This window comes from Phytophthora sojae (genome assembly GCF_000149755.1).
Source record: "Phytophthora sojae unplaced genomic scaffold PHYSOscaffold_3, whole genome shotgun sequence".
Lineage (NCBI taxonomy): Eukaryota > Oomycota > Peronosporomycetes > Peronosporales > Peronosporaceae > Phytophthora > Phytophthora sojae.
Window position 1 is genome coordinate 8234010 of NW_009258117.1, and position 23255 is coordinate 8257264.

The 23255-nt window shown below is 53.9% G+C and overlaps 5 protein-coding genes across 5 annotated transcripts; 3 read left to right on the plus strand and 2 right to left on the minus strand.

The window, feature by feature from the left end:
- Positions 1–4205: 4205 nt before the first annotated feature.
- On the minus strand, positions 4206–5259 carry PHYSODRAFT_329835 (hypothetical protein; the record flags this gene model as incomplete). The annotated part of the gene is made up of 3 exons (XM_009526366.1): positions 4206–4241; positions 4327–4823; positions 4866–5259. 3 exons carry the CDS (start codon positions 5257–5259, stop codon positions 4206–4208), a joined length of 927 nt encoding a protein of 308 aa, XP_009524661.1.
- A 548-nt stretch (positions 5260–5807) lies between these two features.
- On the plus strand, positions 5808–6176 carry PHYSODRAFT_422634 (hypothetical protein; the record flags this gene model as incomplete). Its single annotated transcript, XM_009526367.1, has 1 exon — positions 5808–6176. A coding segment is annotated over one exon (369 nt), but the record flags the coding sequence as incomplete, so codon positions are not given.
- Positions 6177–12534: 6358 nt separating this feature from the next.
- PHYSODRAFT_495878 (hypothetical protein) lies at positions 12535–15834 on the minus strand (the record flags this gene model as incomplete). The annotated part of the gene is made up of 4 exons (XM_009526368.1): positions 12535–12744; positions 12886–13584; positions 13675–14057; positions 14130–15834. 4 exons carry the CDS (start codon positions 15832–15834, stop codon positions 12535–12537), a joined length of 2997 nt encoding a protein of 998 aa, XP_009524663.1.
- Positions 15835–16153: 319 nt separating this feature from the next.
- Positions 16154–17440, plus strand: PHYSODRAFT_329838 (Astacin, peptidase M12A family, neutral zinc metallopeptidase, Zn-binding site; the record flags this gene model as incomplete). The annotated part of the gene is made up of 1 exon (XM_009526369.1): positions 16154–17440. The coding sequence occupies one exon, from the start codon at positions 16154–16156 to the stop codon at positions 17438–17440; it is 1287 nt and encodes a 428-aa protein (XP_009524664.1).
- Positions 17441–18690: 1250 nt separating this feature from the next.
- Positions 18691–20064, plus strand: PHYSODRAFT_488713 (hypothetical protein; the record flags this gene model as incomplete). The annotated part of the gene is made up of 1 exon (XM_009526370.1): positions 18691–20064. The coding sequence occupies one exon, from the start codon at positions 18691–18693 to the stop codon at positions 20062–20064; it is 1374 nt and encodes a 457-aa protein (XP_009524665.1).
- Positions 20065–23255: the final 3191 nt, after the last annotated feature.

The following is a 23255-nucleotide window of genomic DNA, read 5'->3' on the forward strand; positions in this document are numbered from 1 at the left end:
CGTGCTTTGGTAGATTCTGGCGCGTCGAAAAACTTTGTTCGACTGCGCAGTCTATCAAGGCTTGACTTCGAGGATTTTAAGATATTTCGAAGTATGTTGGAGGTACGACTGGCAACGGGTGCCGTCGTGAAGACCGAGAAGCGCATGGTACGCGTGCGCTTCACGTATGAAGACCAAGAGTTTGTCGAGACCTTTATCGTCCTGGATCTGGACGATAAGTTTGACATTGTATTGGGCATGCCGTGGTTTGCACGGCATGATCCGGTCATCGATTGGGAGAAGCACACTCTCGTGCGCTTCGGTCGCGACAGCGGAACAGTGAGCGATGGCCCTGTTGCCGCTGTCCCGGAGCGCCCTGGGCGCGCGCGAGCACGCGCGCAAGAGCAGCAAGCGTCGGCGTCGCCGCCGACAGCTGAAGGAGAAAATGTGTTGATTTCGGAGATCGACACCCGCTTTTCAGCGAATCAGGAAGAGCCTCCGGTCTCAAGGGGCACGGATGATGCAGGCGAGTCACACGCCTCAGCCGTGGAGGCTGACGCGAATCTGATTGGATCAGGTCTGGCCAATAATAAGAGCCAAGGTGACTTAATGCCGTCGACTCCGGGAGTCGATGACTTGGACGAATTTGATTCGTCGGCTCGGGGAGCCGACGCACCCTCCGTAATGGAGAGCTCCGCCAATAACAGGCATCGAGGTAAGGATGGCGTGTCGACTCCGGGAGTCGACACTGCAAGTGGTGCGGACGGTTGCAAGCGTCCCGCATGCATGGTGTCGTGCAGCCGGGCTGCACGACGAAGCGCCGGGCGACCAAGCCGGGCTTGAAGTCGCTCGTCCGCGGGATGAACACGCCGGCGGGACTGAAGAACACCCGTCCACGGCTGGGCCTGGACGAGGTCAAGAACCAAGCGGAGCCGGGCTCCGCAAAGCAAGACGACGGCGCATGCGAAGGTCACTGCGCAAGTCTCGGCCTGGGGCCGAGACGCTACAAGAAATGTCTGCCGGGCAGACGGAGGCTGAGAAGCCGGACGTCGAGACGTTGAACGTCTTGACGCGTACCTGTGCCGGGTCCCGGTACAGGGAGATGACTCTCGCTAACCCTCCGACGCAAGCGTCGGAGTTGACTTCACTTCCAGTCATGAGCTGGAAGCGCTTCGCGCGTGACTTGCACGATGGACGCATCGAGCAAATATGCATTCTCTCGGACGCCGAGAGAACGAAGAGCGAGAATGAAGAACTGAGCCAGTTCTTCATGGAGACCACCACTGAGAGCGAGGACACTCTCAGTGCAAAGACGAAGAAGGAGCGCTTTGAAGAACAGAGCTGGGGCTCGTTGAAAACGAGTCCCTACTACACGATCTTACGGGAGTACGCGGACGTACTTCCGGAAGAGATCCCTGCTGAGCTTCCCATCCAGCACGAGATTGATCTCGTGCCGGGGACGAAGTACTGTGTCACGCGGCAGTGGCCACTGCCGCGAGAGCAGGTCAAGGCGATCGACGACTTCTTTGAGAGTCGTCGCAAAGCTGGACAAGTGCGGGAATCGAAGTCCGCACACAGTTCTCCGACATTCTGTGTCAAGAAGCCACAGGGCGGCGGGCGCATCGTCCATGCGTACAACAAGTTGAACGATGCGACGATACCGGCGCAGACACCGATACAGCGAAAAGATGTCATCATCGATTCGATGGCCAGGAGCACTATCTACAGTGCTCTTGATCTGCACGATGGGTTCTATCAGATCCTCATGCGTGAGAGCGATATCCCTCTCACGGCAGTGAGCACGCCGAGTGGCATGCTCTGGGAGTGGTGATGCCGCAGGGTCTGAAGAACGCCCCTGCGACCTTCAACAGGTGCGTGATGCACTTGTTGCGCTCGGTGCGCGACTTCGCACCGAGCTACTTCGACGATGTGTTCATCCACAGCCGGGCCGCGGACGAGATGAGCGATGTTGAGATGCACAAGGTGCATCTCCGGAAGCTGCTTGCGCTCATGCGGAAGCACAAGCTCTATGCGAACCTAAAGAAGTGCATTTTCGGGGCGAGCGAGATACCCGTGCTCGGGTGTCTCGTTGGGAAGAACGGTGTCCGCCCTGACCCTGAGAAGGTCAGAGTGATCAATGAGTGGCCGACGCCGTCGAACGTCAAGGAACTGCGGCAGTTCCTTGGCTTGGCCACGTACTTGTGCAAGTACGTGAAGGACTACGCGGGCATGATACGCCCGCTGTCACAGCTCCTGAAGAAGGACGCCGAGTGGGTTTGGACTGCTGAGTGTCAGCAGGCCTTCGATGCAGTCAAGCGGGGCTTGCCTGAGGCGCCGAGCTTGGCGGTGGCCGACCAAGATCACCCATTCCACGTTGTGTGTGACGCATCCGACTTCGCAATCGGATGTGCGTTGATGCAGCCCAATCACGAGGGTCGTGATCGTGTCGTCTACTACCAATCGCGTCAGCTGAAGCCAGCTGAGCGCAACTACCCGGTACATGACAAGTAGCTCCTTGCCATGAAGTACGCACTCGCGAAGTTCCGAGTGTATCTACTCGGAAGCAAACCGTTCGTGGTCTATACGGACCACGCGTCGTTGCGGACGGCTGTGAAGTCGCCGCACATCTCGCAACGGATGGCGAGATGGCTCTCATTCTTCGCAGAGTATAACTTCCGGGTTGAGTACAAACCCGGAAGACTCAATGTGGTGGACGACGCGCTCTCGCGTCGACCTGACTACGCCACGACTGATGCTGACGTCAATGCCATTGACGCCATGCGATCGAGCACCCCGACGTCGTCACTGTTGGACGACGTGAAGGTCGCGTTCGCGCACGACGCGGACGCGAAGCTCTTGCTGGCCTACGGCTCAGCGCCTTCTGACCAAGCTCGTCAGAAGCTGCCGAAGCATCTTCGTGCTCGTGCACACCGTTACCGGGTGCACGACGGGTTATTACTCTACAGTGCAGTCGACGACAACGCGGTCCGCGTTGTCGTGCCCAATGACCATGACCTGCGACTCAGGATCATGTATGAGTATCACGATGCACCGACTACGGGGCATCCGGGCCGTGAGAAGACATACCTTCTTCTCCCGCGAGACTTCTACTGGACCCACCAGTATAAATGGGTGCGCAAGTACGTCCGTGCTTGCGAGGTTTGTCAACGTGTGAAGCCTGCGCCTTTCGCGCAGGCTCCCTTGCAGTCACTGCCGACTCCGTCGGAGTGTTGGCAGTCCATGTCTTTGGACTTCGTGTTCGGTCTTCCCCCGGACAGCCTGGGGAACACGGGCGTTGTGGTCTTTGTTGACCGCTTCAGTAAGATGGTACATCTTTTTGCGGTACCCGCTGAAGTGACTGCGAAACAGACGGCGCGTCTGTTCGTTGACATGGTGTTCAAACACCATGGCATGCCGATCGACATTGTGTCGGATCGAGACCCGCGCTTCACTGCACACCTTTGGCAAGAAGTGTTTATACTTCCTGGGAGTCAACTTTCGATGTCGACTGCGGACCATCCGCAGACGGACGAGCAGACCGAGCACGTGAACTGCGTGCTCGTAGACGTGCTTAAGAGCTACGCTCACTCGTTCCAACAGTGGAGCGAGTGCCTGCCGATGGCGGAGTTCGCCATCAACAACTCGGTGCATGCCTCGACCGGGCATACACCGTTCTACGTGAATGCCATCACGCACCCACGCCTCCCGAGTCTACTCGGGATGGTGGCTCCTTCCTTAAGTGGGGGAGGATCTACGACTGCAACGCAGCAGCCGCAGAATGCCGCTGACACTTGCACAGTGTCAGCCGCGACTACGCGCAAGAAGAAGAAGTAACACGCGTCTGTGCAGGGCACAGACGCCGACTACGCGCAAGAAGAAGAAGAAAAAGAAGAACGGGTATGTACAGAGCACAGACACCGCGAAGACGAACGCAGAGGCCGGGCCTAGTGCTGGAAACGAGCTGAACGAGTTCAGCTCGGACGCAATCAACTTCGTGCAGCGCAGACAAGCCGTCGTTCGATTTGTCCAAGACGCTATTGCAGCTTCTGTTGATCGATAGAAGCTGAACGCAGACAACGTTGGCAGGGGCAACACAAATGAAAAACGAACCGGCAGCCGGTTCGTTATCGTATTCGTTGGAGAGGGTTTCCGCCCCACCAAGATACATGGGAGCCGCGGGGCGTCCTGCTGCAGGACGTTCCGGAAATGGTGAGGGTGAACGAAGCTCACCACGCGCTGCCAGTGCGAAGGTAGAGCGAGCGCTGTAGTCACCTGCAGCGCCCGAAGTCCCACGATCGTCGCATTCCTCACGTGCCAGGAACTTACTAGGAGATCTTTGAGACTCACAGGTACACGAATCGTCGTGTACCCGTTTGGGTCGCGGTCGCTCAAGCGCGCCGCAATCGGAAGCCACAACGTGCACTGTTGGCCTTCGGGCACAGCGCATGGAATACTAGCGTCCACAGAGGATCTGTGGAGCTGCTCCAGCCGCCCGCGCGTCGAGAATGTCTCGAAGCGCTCACGGGCATGCTTAACCCGCTCGCGGTAAGCAGCCGGTTTCTTGTTGAAGTTCTCAACAAAAGCATTCCAACTTTGACGAAGTGCCTGCCACTCAGGCACTTTGCTGCGAGAAGAGGTCTTCTTGCTGGAGACGTACCGGAGCTCGTGGAAGAGCCCGATATAATAATCGCGCCTTTGATTCGTTACCGGGTCAAAGTGCTGCTCCTCCGCCACAGCATCGTCGTGGATGCCGCTGCATACGTATAGCGGGATATCATTAGGAGGCACAGTGTTGCCCACACGGTCTGCGATCTCTGACGCAGACGGTATCCACGGATCGCGCGCTGCTCAGGCAGCGCGCGGAGAGCTTGAAGACGCCACTTCACACGGGGAGCTTAAAGCCCCAGCAGCAGAGAGCGGAGTGTCGCTCTCGCCGCGCGAACGCTTCAAACTCGAAGCGTCCGAGTCGTCTCCTTCACGAGGGCGTCTCGACCCGGCATGCGGGTCGAGACTATCGCTGTCGATAGACTCCTTGCGCATGCTTGAAGAGGCCTCGCCCTCTTCCATCTCCACGTCGCAGTCCCCGTAGTCAACAGCGTCGTTGACTACAGAGGAACCTTCGAGGACAATCTCCGGTTGAGTTGTCCCCGCCGCAGCCTTGGCAGCAAGAGCGTCACGCTTTGCTTTGTGACGCTCGCGGTACTCGGGGATAGAGAGAGTATCTATCTCGGCGGAGGTCTTCCCCTCTGCTGCAGCGTCGGTCTTCTTCGGCGAGCTCATTGCAGAATGAGCTCGAGTTTTCTTTGTCCCAACCTGAAGAATTGACGAATGGTCAATTTGCTGATTGACGTGCCGTGACTCGGCGCGTCTAACCTTGAGGGGGGATGGTGTAACAGGGTTACACGCACAAGTGGCTACAGTCACTTGTAACTCTAACAGACACGACGTCTGTTAGAGGTTCGAAAGACTTTCTCGACCTTGGTGTAGACACACCAAAGGCTACATACATTTACGATCACCACGACGGGTGGTCCATAGAGACTTAGGATTCCTATTGGCTGAAAGCAGCATCTTTTAGCCAATGAGCGACATGCATAGCATTGGAATTCTGCCAACCAGCCGTTGGCAGATTCCTATCATAGAATATTACATTTAGAGGAAGTCAGAAAGCATAAAACGAAAATAGCAGTTCTCATTTCAACCCAAAAACATTATTTGGACGGTTTATTTAGATTAATCTATACTCGGAGGCCCGAGTATAATTAACTCTAGTTTAAACTAAGCTACGCTTCCTCACACACATGCGCGCACGTGTAAGCTAAAGTAGCCAGAAGCGGGACCTCATCCAGAAGGCGTATGAGTGTCCGACGATGACGCAGCACGAACTGGGTGCGTGGACCAAGGCGGCGTTCAAGCTCAAGCGGGCGCCCGCCCAAACGACTATTTCGGACATCCTGCGGAAGGCGCCCGCTATCATGAGCGAGACGTACGGCGATGGCAAGCGTCGCAAGCCGCTCGAGGTGACTTCGTTGGCGCTCGAGGAGAAGTTGTGGGCGTGGATCCAGGCTGCTGAAGCCCAGAACGTGTGCCTCTCGCGAGAGCTGATCAAGATGAAGGCGCAGGACCTGCAGAAGGAGCTGTGCGACGCGTGGGAGTTGAACCTCTCTAACGGATGGCTCACTGGGTTCCAGCGTCGTCATGACCTACGCCATCGCAAGCGTCATGGTGAAGCCGCCTCCGCCGATACTGCGGCTGTTTATCTAGGTAGACAGCAGCTGCAGGACCTAACCGACCAATACGCCCCCCCTAACCCCCCACGATGTATTCAACATGGATGAAACGGGCCTTTGCTATGCCATGGCACCGGCCCGTTCCATTTGCACAAGAAGCGCCCGCTGTGTGAAGAAAACGAAGACACGGATCACGATTGCGCTCACGGCTAATGCCGACGGCTCCGACGCTCTACCTCCGATCTTTTTGGGACAGGCCAAGCAGCCGTACCGCTTCAAGAAGCGCACAGCGGCTCAGCTCGGCTCCGAGTACAAGGCAAATCAAAAAGCGTGGATGACGGGCCAAGTATTCCGCGAATGGCTGCCCAATCTCGACCGTGACATGCGAGCGGCGGGAAGGCATATCTTGCTGCTAGTCGACAATGCCTCTTCGCATAGTATAGGTGAGATTGCATGCACTAACGTTCGCCTAGAGTTTTTGCCACCAAACACGACTGATTTTCTGCAGCCAATGGATGCAGGAATAATTACCGAGTTCAAGCGTGCGTATCGTAGAAAGCAGCTACGGTGGGTGTATGAGAAGATTAAGCGTGCCGCAGATTAAGAAGGGTGACGTCTATAAAGTCGACCAGCTACAAGCGATGAAGTGGAGCAAAGAAATCTGGCAGGAGCTGCAGGGCAAGGCTACAATTGAAAATTGTTTTCGCCACACCGGTATTGTTTTCAACGGAGTAGACAAGCTTAGCAAGAAAGAAACTAGCTACTCGGGGGATGTAGAGGTAGAAGATATTATTTTCCGCGCTGCAGACCTGCATCTCTAAGCTCTATAAAGCAATTGCAAATCCCACGATGTGGTCGGACCATGGTACAGGAAGTGGTAGAATTTGCTGTATCTGTATTTTTGTCGTGTACATGTAGGCATTGCATTTGGTGGATGTACTACACCATTTCCAGTCCAAACTGGGACAGTCTCCAGAGCAAACTGGGACGGGCGAGAGCCGGGCCGCGTAATTTACTCAAGCGTAATAAATCGTGTAAATTATCCCACCAGCTCCAGACCATGTGAGATTTTGCTCCGGAGCTAGTGAGACTACCCATCATGTAGCATATGCCTCAGAGCGGTCAGCACAGGTTTTAAAATACAAGCAGAACGAGAGATGGAGAAGGAGGCGAGGCACTTGCCTCACGCGTAGCTCCACTCATTCGCGCAGCATTTCTTGGTGGTATTAGCAAGCCAACATATCAAGCTATCGAATAAGCCTACAATCATGCCCCGTAAATGGATGTGAAAGCAGATATCGAGACATTCATCGAGCCATGGGGTGCTGCCACCGCATCTGTCACTCCTCAAGTTCATATGCGATTTGATAAAAAAGTCCCACTTGCTCTGGAGCCAATCTCGAGCTCCCCAATTTAAGCCGAAATTCAACCTACCCAAAATTATATTTGAGGATAGAGCCGTGCGACGTATCTCGCTGGTCTGGAGGCTGTCCCAGTTTGGACTGGAAATGGTGTATAGCATGCAACATCGTTATTGTTGTGTGCATGATCAGATCTGTATTTTTCTCGTGCGAAATGTTGTGGTGCTTTGCTTCTGCCTCGTTGTATGCAAATCTATCTCGGGACCATCAAGGTTGCACGCCACCGGTCACGCATTAAGAAGCACACCAACTAGAACTTACTCACTACCGAGAGCTTGGGGAGGAAAGTTTTACAAGTTACATTCAGCTTTACCGCTGCCGGGCTGAATCCGAGACGCAAATCTTTCTTGTTTTGTTGGTGTTTTTGCTCCTGCGGTTTTGTCCTCCAGAACGATAAGGAGAGTGATCAAATTAAGGTAAGATGCCGGTACGTTTTGCAGGAACCACCATGATACAAGAAATCAAATGAAGTCTGAGTTATCGTAACACATGGGCCACGCGTGAAGCTCATTTGCCCCCCCCCCCCCCCCCCCCCCCCGCCATGCCACAAGATCCAAGCCAACGCCCAGTATCTGGATTACTTCCTTGACTGAAAGGCGCAATTTTCTTCGATATATCATTCAAAAGATACCTTGGCTTCAGCTGAGTAAGAGAGCGCAGTGTGCAACGACATGAATGTAAGGCAGGAAGTGAAATCGGCTTTTGCATTTCTCTATTGGTAATTGTAGAATAATTCTGCTACCGGTCCGAATCACTTTTCCGAGTCCCTGTTCATTAGCTGCGCGTATTTGATCCCACCAACTGTTGCACAAGTCACCACACCAAGGCCCAGCAGAGCCCAGAGCGCCTTCTCTAGCTTGGACGTTTTTCCGTGTTCCACCGCATGCATCAGGTTTCCGACTGCAGCGTTCGAAGGCTTCTGGTTCAACAAGAAGGCTCCAGCGCTAACCGATCTCTCCTCCTCCTCCTCAGCATCGCTCTGTTTGCGCTTCCCTCTCAGTCGGTGAACCTTGCCACCAGAGTGGCTAGGCTTGGTAGCGCCATCCTGAAGTTCAGCGGGCCGTTCGGCGCTGGCGAAGTCCACACAGCTCAAGACGAAAGTACGACCAGGGCCAGGTAGAAGACGAAACGCATCGTTTGGCCGGTCCACAGCAAATTCCGCTATGCGTGAACTGGCAAGCCAGCTTTTGTTTTGATTTCAAGCTGACGTACGCAAGCGATTACAGTACGGGTTAATTAATGTACCTTTGTCATCACATAATGCTTGTTATGACATACAGGCTAATATTAGCCAATCAATGGCATTTTCACCTGTGAGCTCTATTGCCTTTAGCTGGCAAGCTCCGCAGCAAGTTTAGCGAGGACCTGTCCTTGCCAAGGGGTGTCAATACGGTATCTACACCCACCGTCTGGGCTTTTCGCTTGTCTGCTCTGCTTGGCTCTGCGTACAGCAGCTCGATGCTGGCGCGACCGCGCTTCCAGCTCTGTGCGAGCGTTTGCCGACTTTGGTTGGGTAACGTAGGGTAGAAATCGTTGATGGGATATTGCCATGCTTGGTCAAGTACTTTGAGCTTCTCGGCAACCGGGGACGACGTCACCGAGTGCCTTAATGCCTTCCTCTCCTTTGCGTCAGGCAAGCGAGGCCACCCGCGTCAGTCCGCAACTGAGCGTAATTGGTAGGCGAGGAGTGCCTGTATGCCATAACAAGTGCTAGGGTGTCAAAATGTACAACGCTGGTCAAACAGGCGTCTTAGCTTATTGTCTATTTGGCGTTGATAAGGCGGTAGGCCAAGATCTGCGACTGACGACTTCGACGAAGCGTTTTGTTGCTAGACTAGAGGATTGGGCTGGTAGTGCGCCTGAATATGCAATTTCGTCGAAGCAAACCAAAATTGTTCGGTTAAATGAACAGAAACTTGCCAACATTTGATACGCATCTGCTGCTCCTCCGTGATCTCCTCGCCGAACTCGAGCGCCACGTGCAGGTGCGCCATACGGCCCTCCGTCTTCTCCACGAGACTGGAAGCCGACACCTGGCGGTTGGCCGCGTCCATGAGCGTTGAGCTGCGCAAGTACGATCAATAGTAAAAATGCATGACGGTTTACAGATTCATGCTATTTCTACGCGTATTCTCAATATATTTTCGCATTGAATGATGTAGACTAGATATTGATCGACCATCGGCACCCAACTTTGCCACATAATTAATTTCTCCGAGTAATTCTAAGAAAAATTGTATGTAAATTTCCGCATTGAATGATGTATACTAGATATTGATCGACCAACAGCACAACCATTCAGTCACAAAATTAATTTCTCCGAGTAATCCTAAGAAAAGTTGTATGAAAACGCGGTGAAAATGATGAGTGATCTGGACTACAGAGCGCTCCTACGACCACCACCTACAAGCGGTGTCCCGGTCCTCAGTTCAGCTTTTTCGGTCGCTGCAGCAGCCAACCCCCCCCCCCGTGCTCACGGTAAAAAACTCCGCTGCTGTGGTGCCGAACTAGCTGGACTCACCTCGCCGCAGAACCACCGAACGGACCGACACTCAGACAACCCCCCCCTCCCCTCCTGCGACCACCGGTATGTCGCCGCGCTACCTACCGTGCCTCGCTTCATCATCATCTCGCCTTTGCGCATGCTATCTTAGCCGCATATTGTTGAATGTGTATTAGACTTTAGCATTATTCTATCTTGGTCGCAGCGCGCCAAACATCCTCCGCGCTTTTGTAGATAGATCAAATATTGCTGCACAAACTACCTGCATAGCAACTAGAAAACCGGGTTGCCCGCTATCGGCAAATACCCTCTCCTCCTTCATTCAAACATTTCAGAGCTGGCACCTTCGTACTTAACGTTTACTCTTAAGCTCTGGAAACGAATATCCTACTGAACTAATTTGCCACTCCACCGAAAAAGCCTCTTCTTTTACGTGAGTTTCAAGAAACCATGCGATTTCTGAGATTATTAAATGACTTTACTTGATTTCAGTATACTTTTACTTCATGTGCGCCACATATCAGGGGCATCGAATTAATCCTGGTTGGGCTGTCCATACTTCGTAACCGAAGCACTACCAGGATAAATAGATGCACATGCTTGCCTTGCTTCAGCTTGTATGTGCGGTTAGGGTAAATAGGTGTAGGTGGGATGTATGTGATGACCAGGGGTTGCCAGTAATTTGCTTTGAACTACTATTCCACTGATACCACTATTAAAATGATGCTATAAATACTACAGTAGCTATTGTTTTGGGACGAGGAGCCAACTAATACTACTGCAGTAATTAGTAACTCAGATCGGCCATATTTACTAATGCTGACTACTGCCTACTAGAAGAAATTTAGAGGCGTTCTTTCCGCTTCCAGGGATGTTTGACCGCATGACCACTCTCGTCGATTTAGTGCAGAGAGAAATATTTTGACGTCCGGGGCCACTGTTGTACACAAAATTGTAACACGAGCAAAACATTTGGCGGCCAGACCGGCTTTGCTCGTGTCGGTCCCGCCTACAGCTAGCCTCGATCCGCTGAATGGCTCAAGAACGCTATCTACCTGGTTAAGGGCATGTTGGCGGCGCGTACTCAATCGCCTCAAATGAATGATCCCCGTCTTACACGGTTTGTACGGGGAGCGGTAAGTGCAAAATATGAATCGATTAAACGGATCTAAAGTGGCTTCAGGTGTTGGTTGTTACTTAGAACTGGAGCATCCCGTTATACAGCTGTACGAGGACACGATCCGATCGTCGGCTCTAATAACGGGGACCAACAATCTTGAGCAGTGGTTTGCAACTGGCAATTTGGCAGCGGTTCGACCGACCCCACGATCCCCGCGTCAGCTCTGACAACAAGATTGAACTGATGCTCGTAAAAGGAAAAATTTTGCACGAAGAATCCGACTGTGTGAAGCGTTCAGCGACAGAGGTATAGGCTTTTTGAAGGTCGACCATCGAAATTACTATGAAGTAATAGATAATAATGTATTAATAGTAATGTAGTAGTCGAGATCTCGGGCTCGATGATACTAGTACTTTAGTATCCTGTTATCTTCCACTAGTATATTACTATGGTAATTCAGAAGATAATCGTGTTACTGTCAATCCCTGGTGATGGCAAAGGGATGCCGGCACCGTCACTGTGGTATCACGTGCACCGTACACACGTTGCAGTAAGAAAGTAACACTATGTGTACTTCCCTAAAAGCACCCGATTGAAACGATAAAGGTACACCTTCTCAGAAGCAAAGCTGATTTTAAGTTTTTTATGATTGCCATGTACGCTTAGAGGTTCGCGACTGTACCAGGATGGGTGTGTGAATTTAGGAAATAGCACCCGTTGGAACCTGCCCCCCCCCCCCCCCTCCGCCCATGTTCTATCCTAGCACGCACACTGTAGCAGGAAGAATTGATACCCCGCGATACACATAACCTTTCGCACTAGAGAAATGCATCTCTCTTCAACGCGTAAATTTGAGCGGCTTCATATTTACGATAACCAAGCTCAGATGGAATACGTACGATATAATGACGGCACATACATATACTGCGTGCCTCCCCCACCATTCGTCCACCGTACGTGACTATACGTGTACATGTATGTAAGTGTAAGACTTGCCTCAACCAGTTTGTTGAGCACCCTTTTCTTACTTAAAAAGCGTGTTAGCGGGCGAGGATTATTGACAGACATAGTAGTCACCTAGCCAACCGCAAACACGGTGCCTGGCCGACTGTATCCGCGACGCATGGCTGTTATTCTAGTTGTTGTTGTGATCTAGGTTCCCAAGAATGAGAAATAGAGTAACCAAGTACAGGGTAAGATGCAACTACGCTATGTTGGAACCTGGAGGGGGACAAGTCTCAAACGGCGTCTGAGCTGCCGAAATAATATCAGTCTTCAATTTTACCCTTCAGCTGCTGGAGTTGCTGAAGCTTTGTAGAGGAAGCTCACCCCTCCCCCGTTCGACTCCGGCGATGGATCCATTATACCCTCCGAGAACTCTTGACCGTTGAGCGATAGCGCGACATGAACTCGTTCGTCCGCGCTAACAGGTAGCTCTGGCAGTACAAACTCGGCTGTTCGAGCGGCTTCGTCGATTTCGACAGGCAAAACCTTGGACAGCACAATTTCACAGTTAGAAGATGAAGACAGATACAAGCGATACAGCAACCATAGGCAACATACCAGTGACACTTTCGAGTCTGCGGTTTCCAGCCTCACGCACGCTGCGGGTGTCGAGACCACCTTGTCAACTGCCAGCACCATTGTGGCGCCAGCTTCCGCCTCCTGCGGAGAAATTCCACTCAGTTCCGGGACAGCGCAGTACACGAAACTCAATCCGGCGTCGGTGAAGTGCTCGCCGTCCAGCGACACGAATACCGTGACCTCTTCGCGTGTTCCCAGCACCATTCCCACCGCCATGGCCGCAGCTGTGGCCGAATCATCGGGGAACGGCAGCGGCGGCGTTCTGAAGACGACACGGCGATTCGTGGAGCTCGCTTCGCCCGAAGCTTCTTCAGGTCGCAAGCAGACTGCGGGCACTACCAAGCAGCTCTCTCTCCACTGTAACTTGACTGCGGCGTCTTGTGTGTCGAAGTGGAAGAAATCGCCAGCAACCGACACCTGAGTGCCGCCCGGGACCATTCCGACGCTAGGAAAAAGGCTCAATAAGCGTCCAGGCGCCAGCATCCCAAATATCTGCGCTGCCGTGGAGAAGCTTCTTCCCCCGAGTAGCAGCTGAGCAGGGACGAAGGTCCTCCCGGCGTTCATGGACACGCGAAGTTTGGACACAAAGCCCGTCTTGGAGAGCGCCCTCCACCATTCGGCTGATAGCCCCTGGAGCTTCGGGTTAGTCGGTGCAGTGCATTTCCACTCGGACAGCGGAGGGATGGAGCACACGATGAGGTTTCCTTCGACACTGTCGATGGGGAGAACAGCCGAGGCGCTTGGCATCTTCTGGGGGTCGAAGTCGCTGTTGGAGGGGGAGTAGACGATGCTCACGTGGATCTGCATGACCTCGGGAGGGAGGAGATGCTGCAGCACGATCTTGATCGTCTGTGGCAGGTCGTTAGTGAGGAACGAGTTGGGGACAACGCGGACAAGTTGCGCGTCGTGGGCCCAGATAACGTGGGGCAACGCAGGTCGAGGCTCGTCTAATTTACGGGAATAGCTGAAGGGGTGAGATAGTTCCTCCTGTTCGACTTTGTCTGCATTTTCATCCTTCTGCTTCACAAGCGTCGGGTCAACGCACACTGGCGCAAATATGAGCCCTCCATCGTACGAGATCTCGAGTACGTAGGGTGCGATGCCCTCTCCGTTGTCCGGTATAATAGGCGCCTTCAACCGCAGCAATCGACCGGTGATATCGGACGGATCGTACTCGGTCTCCTCCGCTTCATTCACGCTCTCTGGACGCTCGTCAAAGGCTCCGACCACTGCGGGGGCAAGCTCAGAGCTGCTCTTGGGGACAAAGTGACCGCTGTTTGCATTGATTCGACAGCGCACGAAGCGCACAATGGGGCGCCGAGAGATCTCCGGGAGGCTGCCGCACAAGGACATCGTGATCTCTTCCTCTCCTGAGAATCGGGTATCAAAGACGGACACTGCGGCCACCTGAGGACGCTTAAACACCGTGAAGACCCGCTCATTCGACGTAAAGTGCTTGCCGTTCATGGAAACCTCGACGGCGTATCCTCCAGGCAATCGGAACTTCGGCACCTGGCACAGAACCTCCCCCGTGGCCTCATTGAACGTGCCGAGCATGCCACGCATGAGTCGGCCGTCGTTCAGCGGCACAAACCGCACTGTCATGTTGTCGCTGGGCCAGAACCCGCTGCCGCGTATCCGCAGCTCGTAGCCGCCGACGTGTTCCCCGCAGACAGGGGCGATCTCCGAGATGCACGTCGGAGCGAACGCAAAGAGGTTGCGATCTCCACAGACCACCGACCCAATGACGGTGTGCTGCAGATACTCCACACGTCGTGGGACAAACTCGCAGTCGTATTTGCGTGACTTGCCCCCATGCCCCAGCTTCCCGTAGCTGCCGTTCCCCCACGTGAACAGTTGATTGGCTACAGTTAGAGCTGCGGAGTAGTTGCCGCCTGCGAAAACCTTCGCCCACTTGACGGTTCTATCGCATTTTACAGCGCTTGGGAGAGCGTTCCCCCCTTTGACTTCAGCTTCCCCCCTTCCAGTCTTCCCACCGTGTCCAAGCTGGCCGAAAGTGTTCAACCCCCACGAGAACATTTCACCCGCGGTTGTCACTGCGAGAACGTGGTCGTATCCACAGGCGATTCCGACGAACGGTTCACCATTTGAGCCCTTGTCCAGGATCAAATTGAGGGTGCTGACCCCAGGGGCATTCGGACTCCTGTTGGCATTACTGGCAGGTCGAAGCGAGCTGCCTCCAAGGAGATACACGCTCCCGTCGGCGAGCAACACTGCAGTGAAGGTGTTACCACAACAGGCAGATACAACGCGAGGCTTGCCCAGGAAGAAGCCGACGTACTTGGGCCACGCGCAGATGCCGTTGAAGACCGCGTTCACCTCCTTGGGCAGCGTCTTGAACACCTGGCCGAGTTGCCCCTCGAAGTTCCTTCCCCACGTGTAAATGTCCCCGCCGTCCGTGACTGCGGCCGAGTGGTGTTTGCCGCAAGAAACCTGCGAGAAGAAGAGCTCGGGCGCCGTCACCACTCGATGCGGAGTGCCAGTAGCTGTAGCCGTCACCGTCGTCAGCGGCCGAGCCAGAGCTTGAGCTGACTTGGCCGAAGCTAACTCGCGCTTGTCTGGGCCATCGACCTCCGGCCCGGGAGTCTTCACTCGGTAGTAGTTCTGCGCCATCGTCGTCCCATGCTTGTGGCCGAGCTCGCTACTGGGCAGCGCAGCTCCAGGGCGGCCCCAGGAGAACAGTTGGCCGTCCAGCGAGAGCGCGACGCGGTGGTTCTTGCCCACTGCAACGCTGTGGACTTTGACGTCCTGCAGCCCTTCCGCCACCAGTTGACTCTCCAGCGCCGCAGCTTCGTCGCCCCCTCCTCCTCCGTCAACTGCTGGCCAGTCGAGCTCCCACGCGTCCACAAGAGCCACGAAGCGGTCGTAGGCGCCGCAGACGCCGCGCACTTTGCGTCCGAGAAGACCCTCAGCGATCTTGATCTCGCCGTCAGTCTGCTCCCCGCACACGTACAAGATCCCGAGGCTGCCTTCCATCGCCCGAGGTGTAGCGACCACAAGTCGTTAGTTACATCCCTTCGCCACGAGAATAAACCGTAGATAACGGCTGCAATTCACCATGTTCAGCTCGCAATACTGCAATAGATGGATCGTAAAGGAACTCTGCCACACCACTAGCTAGACGAGCAGCGCCGATCCAGGAGAGCACGCACTGCAGCATGGTCTACAAGTGCAACTTGATGTAGCCATGTGTCCAAGATGGCTACACCCATCACCTTTCAGCCAATCAGAATCACTATACGGACCACACTAGTAGCCAGTCCACCCTTCAGTAATCACTCCATCACGGTCTCCAATGCTGCTGACCGTGTTGCTGCATTCCTTGCTGCTGGCATGGGCGACTCGTCCGTCATGGGCGCGGCCCGCAGCGTGTGAGATCGACGGCGTGCGCATCGACCACGGGGGCGCGAGGTACCTGCTCGGCCGCGCGCACCGGCCCGGCAGCATCTACGCGCGCTGTCTGTACGGGGCCGCGACGTGCTTCGAGGACCGCGGGCTGGTGGACGCCCCGCAGTGGATCAACAGCCGCGAGGTGGACTGCTTCGAGGCCTCGGAGCGCCGCCGCCTGGGTGTCGCCATCATCCTGGAGGAGGACATCTGGCCCGACCACATCGTGTGGTACCGCATCAACGGCTCCTTCTCGGCCTACGAACTCGAGGTCATCAACACGGCCGTGGAGCTCTACAGCAAGGCGGACGTGAACGTGACGCTGCAGGAGTGCGAGCCCGTGTCCAAGTGCAACGGCAAGTACGTGAGCATCGAGCAGAACGAGGACGCGTGCTACGGCATGGTGGGCTACGTGAACGACGGCAAGCCGCAGATCATGAACTTGGGCGAGAGCTGCTTCGCCGGCGGCCCGGGCAACGTCGTCCACGAGATCGGCCACGCCATGGGGCTCTACCACGAGCACACGCACCCGGACAGAGAGGTGATCGTGCTCACGGACCAGAACCTGCCCGTGTCGGCCGAGAACTACGCCAAGACCAGCACTCGCGAGGCCACTCTCAAGCCGTACGACCCCAAGTCCATCATGCACTACGGCCGCACTGCGGGCCTCTGCTTCCCCAAGGCGCAGTACCCGCTCAAGTCCTTCTGCGACGTGGAGACGGTCAAGAACTGCGTCCAGCCAGTGGAGCAGCACTGCAACTCCAGTCGGGACTCGGAGATCGGCACCCGCGCAGTGCTCAGCGCCGGCGATATCTACACGCTCCGCATGCTCTATGGCTCGAAGGACAACGCTACGGTGCGCGATGTGAAGATCCCGACTGTGGTCTCGTCCACTGCTGGGAGTGTGGGCGCTCCGGACTCGATCTCGGACATGGTCAAGCACACGCGGAAGCCGAAAGCTAGCGCTGCGGCCACGGAGTCGAGATCTGCGGCCAAGCAAGAGACCAACTCGAAGTCGAGCTTGCAGTCGGTTGATCCGAACTATAAGCCGGGTGGGGTCCACGCCGAAAGCAGCGGGTCAGTGGCGGAGATGCTCGAGTGGTGGGAAAATCTGGAGAATACGATCGAGATCCAAAAGAAGAGAGCGTCCACGTCCTCAAAGCGAGCGCTAGCCGAAGAGTACACGCAGACATAGAGCTGGCTGCCGTGTGCCAATTGTTCATAGTCCCTTGTTCCGCAGATAATAATGTAGATGTTGGTGATCCATACCTTGGCGCACGGGATTGCTGCGACGCAAATGAAGCCCATTCCGTGTCGGGACAAAATCAAAGGCTCTGTTACGTGTGAGCCCGTGCAGGACTCGTCGCAAGTCGAGGAACCAAGCGTCTACGTACGTCGCACCAAAATTGTCTTGTGTTGGCTCGTGCCAATTGTTCGAGTCTTGGCCCCGCTCTTGAGTTGTCTCAGCACTTGGTTGGCGTGTTGTCAACGAATTGGTGGTGGAAACGGCTCCGCATTGGCGAGTCCGACGCGATAACTGAATGAACGAATGCGTGCTTTGTCCATGAGCCAGCGCTGACTTGCGAACTCACGTGGGCGACAACAATCTTTCTTTCCGACGCAATCGCCGCATCTCGGTAGAACAAAGCAAACCGGTTTGAAGTGTGAGTCAACGCGTGCCACTGGCCAAGCTCTTCAGATTCCTTGTGGAGGCTCGAATCGGAAGTCTCACCTACCGGTACTGTAGGCTACCGCTTCAACCAGGATCTCTTTCAACAGAGGTCTTCTATTCAAGGCAACCGGATGCTAATCAAAAGCCCATATGACAAAGACTGAGTATGCACGCACTATTCAGAGCAAAGTGCTGAACTTCAGGTAGTCGGTTCACTGCCGATTTGAAACGACAGCATGCAACGCTCAGCGCTCATCCTCGCACTGCAGACGACACCCCGCAGTTCTGTTCAGTATTTACAGCATTTTACCAGCCCCTCTTAAGCACCAACGGCACTCTCCAGTGCTTTTTTGCTTCGCCATTTTCACGCGGCTACGGAATATTTCGAGCGTCCCAGCCCTGTGCAACCGAGCGCGTGTTTGGCCCAAACGTGCGGAGCGGAGCCCGAAGATGCGCCGTGTTCGGGGGAACCGGCCGCGCAGAGACCCGCGTTTTCGTGTGTTAAAAGAGGAGTGCGTCGATCCTCTGTCCTCGAGAGCCGCCGAACCGTCAGCGCGACCGAGATTCGAGCGCCCGCAATGCATGACTCGAGCGGCGTGGCTGCGGTCCACATCCGTGTTGGCCGATCCCACATGGGGACACACTTCCAGATCAATCGCTCTCTCTATCTCGCTGCTTGCCGCTCGATGGCTGAGAGGGAGCCTCCACATCAGCTCATTCCCCAACTTGCGCCGACTCGGATACACAGCACTGTCCTCAGCCCGTTCCCCACAATGGTCCGCGTCTTCGCCGCTGCCGCTGCGCTTTCGGCTGCTCTGTTGGCCTCCGTCACAAAGGCCGACAACTTCTTCATCGCGGCCGAGGCGCCCGACTACAACAACGGGGTGGTGGGCAACCTGCTGGCCAACGTGAGTTCCGTGCGCGCCGAGGGCGAGGCCTACGCCGTCTTCGACTGGGACAACACGTGCATGTTCGGCGACATCTCGTACACATCCGTCTTCTACCAGGTGGACAACCTCCACTTCCGCTTCGCCCCCGAGAACTTCGAGTCCATCTTCTCGCTGGGCTACAACGCCAGCAGCAGCGACGTCTGCCTCACCAACGGCACCAACTCGGTGATCGGCCAGGACGTGAACGGCGCCGATGTGACGCTGGCCACGGCGCTGAAGGAGACGGCCAAGGACTACAAGGTGCTCTACGACGCGTACATCGCCCCCACGTTCAACCTGACCACCAACGGCACGGCCACACAGCAGCAGCAGCAGTCGAACGTCACTCTGGACGCCATCAAGGAGACCACCGAGTACCTCAACTTCCGTGCCAAGATCAGCTTCCTGCTCTTCGGCCTCGAGGCCATGGACGGCGGCGACACGCACACGGAGTGCTCGCAGAAGATCGCCATGACGGTCTTCCCCCACCTGCTCGTGGGCATGACGGAGACCGAGATCAAGGCGCTCATCCGCTCGAGCATCCGCTGGAACCTGGGCCAAGCTCTCGAGGCCCCCACGTACACGTCGACGGGCGACCTGCAGGTCGAGGGCTCGTACACCAAGGGCCTGCGCTTCTTCAACGGCCAGGAGTCGACTATGCGCGCTCTGCGTGCGGCGGGCGTAGACGTCTACATCATCAGCGCGTCTCCGGAGCTATACGCGGCCGAGGCCGGAGGCCTCTTCGGACTGGGCAACATGGTGCCCAAGGACAACGTGTACGGCGTCCGCTTCAAGACGGACGAGGCCGGACTCTTCACCGCTGAGCTGCAGGAGGACTACCCCATCACGTGGGGCCCGGGTAAGGCCAAGGTCGTCACCAGCATCCTCGAGCCCATCCACAAGGGGGCGCCCCCCATTTACTCGTCCGGAGACTCGGAGGGCGACTGCGAGATGATGAGCACCGTGCGCGACGGCGTCGTCGACACCAACAACCGCCTCAAGGGCAACTCGAGCTGCATCAACGACTTCTACGTCAAGGCATGCGAGTTCTTCGGCTCCACGGAGCCCAGCACGAACAATGCCTACCTCCTGCAGGGCCAGGACCAGGTCATTGGCACGTGGATCACGTCGGGCTTCAGCACGGAGGACGGCGTCACGTACGAGTCGGCCGTCTCGTCCTACAACGGCTGCTCGCAGTACCAGTTCCTCGACCTGTAGGCGGGTCTCGAACTAAACTAAACGTTTCTCATAGAATTCCAGCGCTTGTTTGTACCGTGCATTATGTCGGTGGACTCTGTTTCATTACATGTGTGAATCCTCGCCAAAACCGAGTTGGTGCCAACAACGTGTTAGGCCACTCGATTTACGCCACTGCTTCCCGTTCTAAGCTTCTGGTACAGCTTCTTCAACTTGGCTCGACTTCAGCATCTCGCCGAAGGCTTTCGCGCTGGTGTCTGACAGTAGTACTATGTACTAGTATCCGTTCTGCCAGAGTTGTGGGGCATCATAGTTGGGGGACAGTACTTTTATATAGGATTTTGTATGGGGGATCAAATACGGCATCATCGATATCTTCGTAAATCTCGCAGAACTAGCCAAGGCAGTACGGGTACAACCTAAACTAAAGTAGAAATATCGCTTGGGCAAGTCGCACGAAGCGATGGAGCTCTTAACCGCTAGTTGTGGCATCCTTTGTGTAGCAGGCGATCCTCCATACATTTTGCCGGTCCTCCAGCGGTTATAATCAAGCATACGGGCTGCTGGTAGCCCACTGGGTAAAGGTCCCAGGAAGTACGCTCTTGGCCGGAGTTCAAATCCCACCAAGGACATAAAAGGAAGAAGAATAAATTGATACACTCTCCAATCCAATACTTATCGTAAGTATCTCATCACAATCATTCAACAATCATTACCTCTGACACCCAATTCACCAAGAAAGATCAACAATTCAGTTTCCCAAGAGCGTATAACCAGCAATAGCCAGTTAATCAAATCATCAGTTTTATAATCAAGCATATGGTTATATAATACTAAATCCAAGTTTATTTGGGGGCTTCCACATGCAGCAACCTAATGCAATTTTTGGTTCTAGGCCACACAAATAAACCAAATGACCAGCTTCAGTGAATAGATCGCTGCAAGATTATACGAATCCGTGCTTATTACGTCTCCTAACGAGCTCTGTCGCGAAGGAGAGGTGCAAATGTGTTCATATCCCAACACTTTTTGTCCTTGGATCTAGGACCAAAACTCACTTAAGTACGCCGTATTTAGCAGGGTTTTGTCCTAGAACCAGCAAAAAGGACCAAAAGTGACTTGGGGGTTGTATGGAAGGAAATAAGATCCAGGTAAGTACGAGGGTGTCATGTATAACAAATGCAACAACTGTTCGAGTGGTGTAACGGCTGAGGCCCTATACTGAACTCAAGTCATTTTAAGGAACTTGTCCTAGAATCCAGGACAAAAATGAAATGTAATATGTTATTAATGACACCTTTCAACTATAGCTTTTTCCGTTATGGACAATGGTGGACACTACTCATAACAAAGGATTAAAAGAGGGAATCAAAGGTTTTCTCTCCGTACCAATAAGATGGCTTATCTCTCAAAAACAACGCCAGCGTAAGCTTCTAACTTTTGGTCCTTGTTTTTGTCCTTGATTTGGCGGGTGTTGGGGATATAGAGCTTGGCTCAAGATTAGCGAACATATGCATTTTACATACAAACATGCAGTGTAAGTGTAGTGCACCACTAGAGGCAGCAGTGTCCCACAATCGTGTTCGTGAAATTAGCGCTTTTTCAGATGCTGCATTCTACTGTTTTCATGTGAAGAACAAGCAAAAGAACAGTACCGACAAACTACATTTTCCTTCTACTTTCTAAAGATGTCGTTTGTGCACCGCAAATCGTTCAGCAAAGTTACTATTGGTGTCCCTCTCCAACTGTCCCGTAACTCTGGCAGAACGGATAGTATTTATTGTGGTTTTCAACTATTTTGCCGCCCGATTTGACGTGTTATCTCGGAGTCCGAAATATATCAAACTAGCCGAGCGCCGCCGCTACGCGGCGGTGAATTTTGTGTTAGTTGGCGCTTCGCTCGTAATGCTCGCTGCGCTATAAGAGCAGGCTCCCTACGCTTCGCTAGGGCAGTAGTGGACCCGTTCCTCTCGCCTCATCGGCTCGCTGCACTACTCTCAATGTCAGGTTAGTATTACAGTGACACCTCCCTAAATGAGCCCCTCTAACTGACCATGTGTTCCCTATCTGGTAAGGATTCCTCGACTGCAAACGGGATTATATGGATTTCACTATAGGTGTTCTATAACTGATCAAAACCTCTTTATTCTCTAAATGGTCGCCATTATTGGCGCCTCAACCCTTCAAATGGACGCCGTAGTAATAGGTCCAAACTCATATATTTTTCTCAATCATTTGCCTGCCTCCTCCCACGTATGCCATTGCTACCACTACTCCCGCCACAAGAAATCGAGCGAAGAGAGAAATTGTATTTGGGATGCTAAGTTGGAACAAAGAGTTTGCAGTAACTGCAAGCTTGTGATAAATAAGCTAGCCACAGTATTTTACAATCAGCGCAGCGTACATATATATATTACGAAAAACTAAAATATAATGATGTCGAGACAACTAGGGGCAATGCAGTAGGTACCGAGCAAAAGTTAAAACTGCAGGCATGGTGGCAGGATATCGGGACAACAAATATTCATATAACCTCACTGTATTGAAACTCACGTACAACCTGAGGGGATGCGATTCTGCTAATACCAATGAGAAGAAGGAGTAGGAACAGACAATACCGCGCCTACCGGTATTGGTTGAGTTCTGTTTGTGTGAAGACGAAACAAAACAAGAGTACGAAAATGCTGGAGGGGTACCAGGTAAAGAAAGCCCTTGTGCACCTAACATATGAAAATGTAGCCATTAGAAGTGTAGCCATTTCTTTATCTGATCAATTCTTTAACTGAAACAGCGTATTAGACCGAGCGAACTGGGAGCCATTTATAGAGGTGTGACTGTACAGAGGCCGGGGCGGGTTCTGCGGCCCCGCAATATCGTATGGTGGGGTGCCTTCGCTGCGCTCGGCAGCAAATCGGAATTAGTAGGATTCGTACTTAGTGAATAAGCGTGACGATTTTGATACCGACCGACGGACAACGTGACAGAGGCTACGTACACAGTCTGATGTGGCTAATATTATTACAAAGCTTAGAATATGTGGTGCAGGACGGATGACACCCAGCGGGGGAGGGGGGGTACTTAGGTTTATGGGAGATTCGGGGGCCGACAGGGGGGCGCATGGGAGATGGTGGGATTTGTCTCGCGACCACTTTGACCACATTTGACCACTTTGACCACATTTGACCACAATGTTGTCTCGATGGTATGTCTCG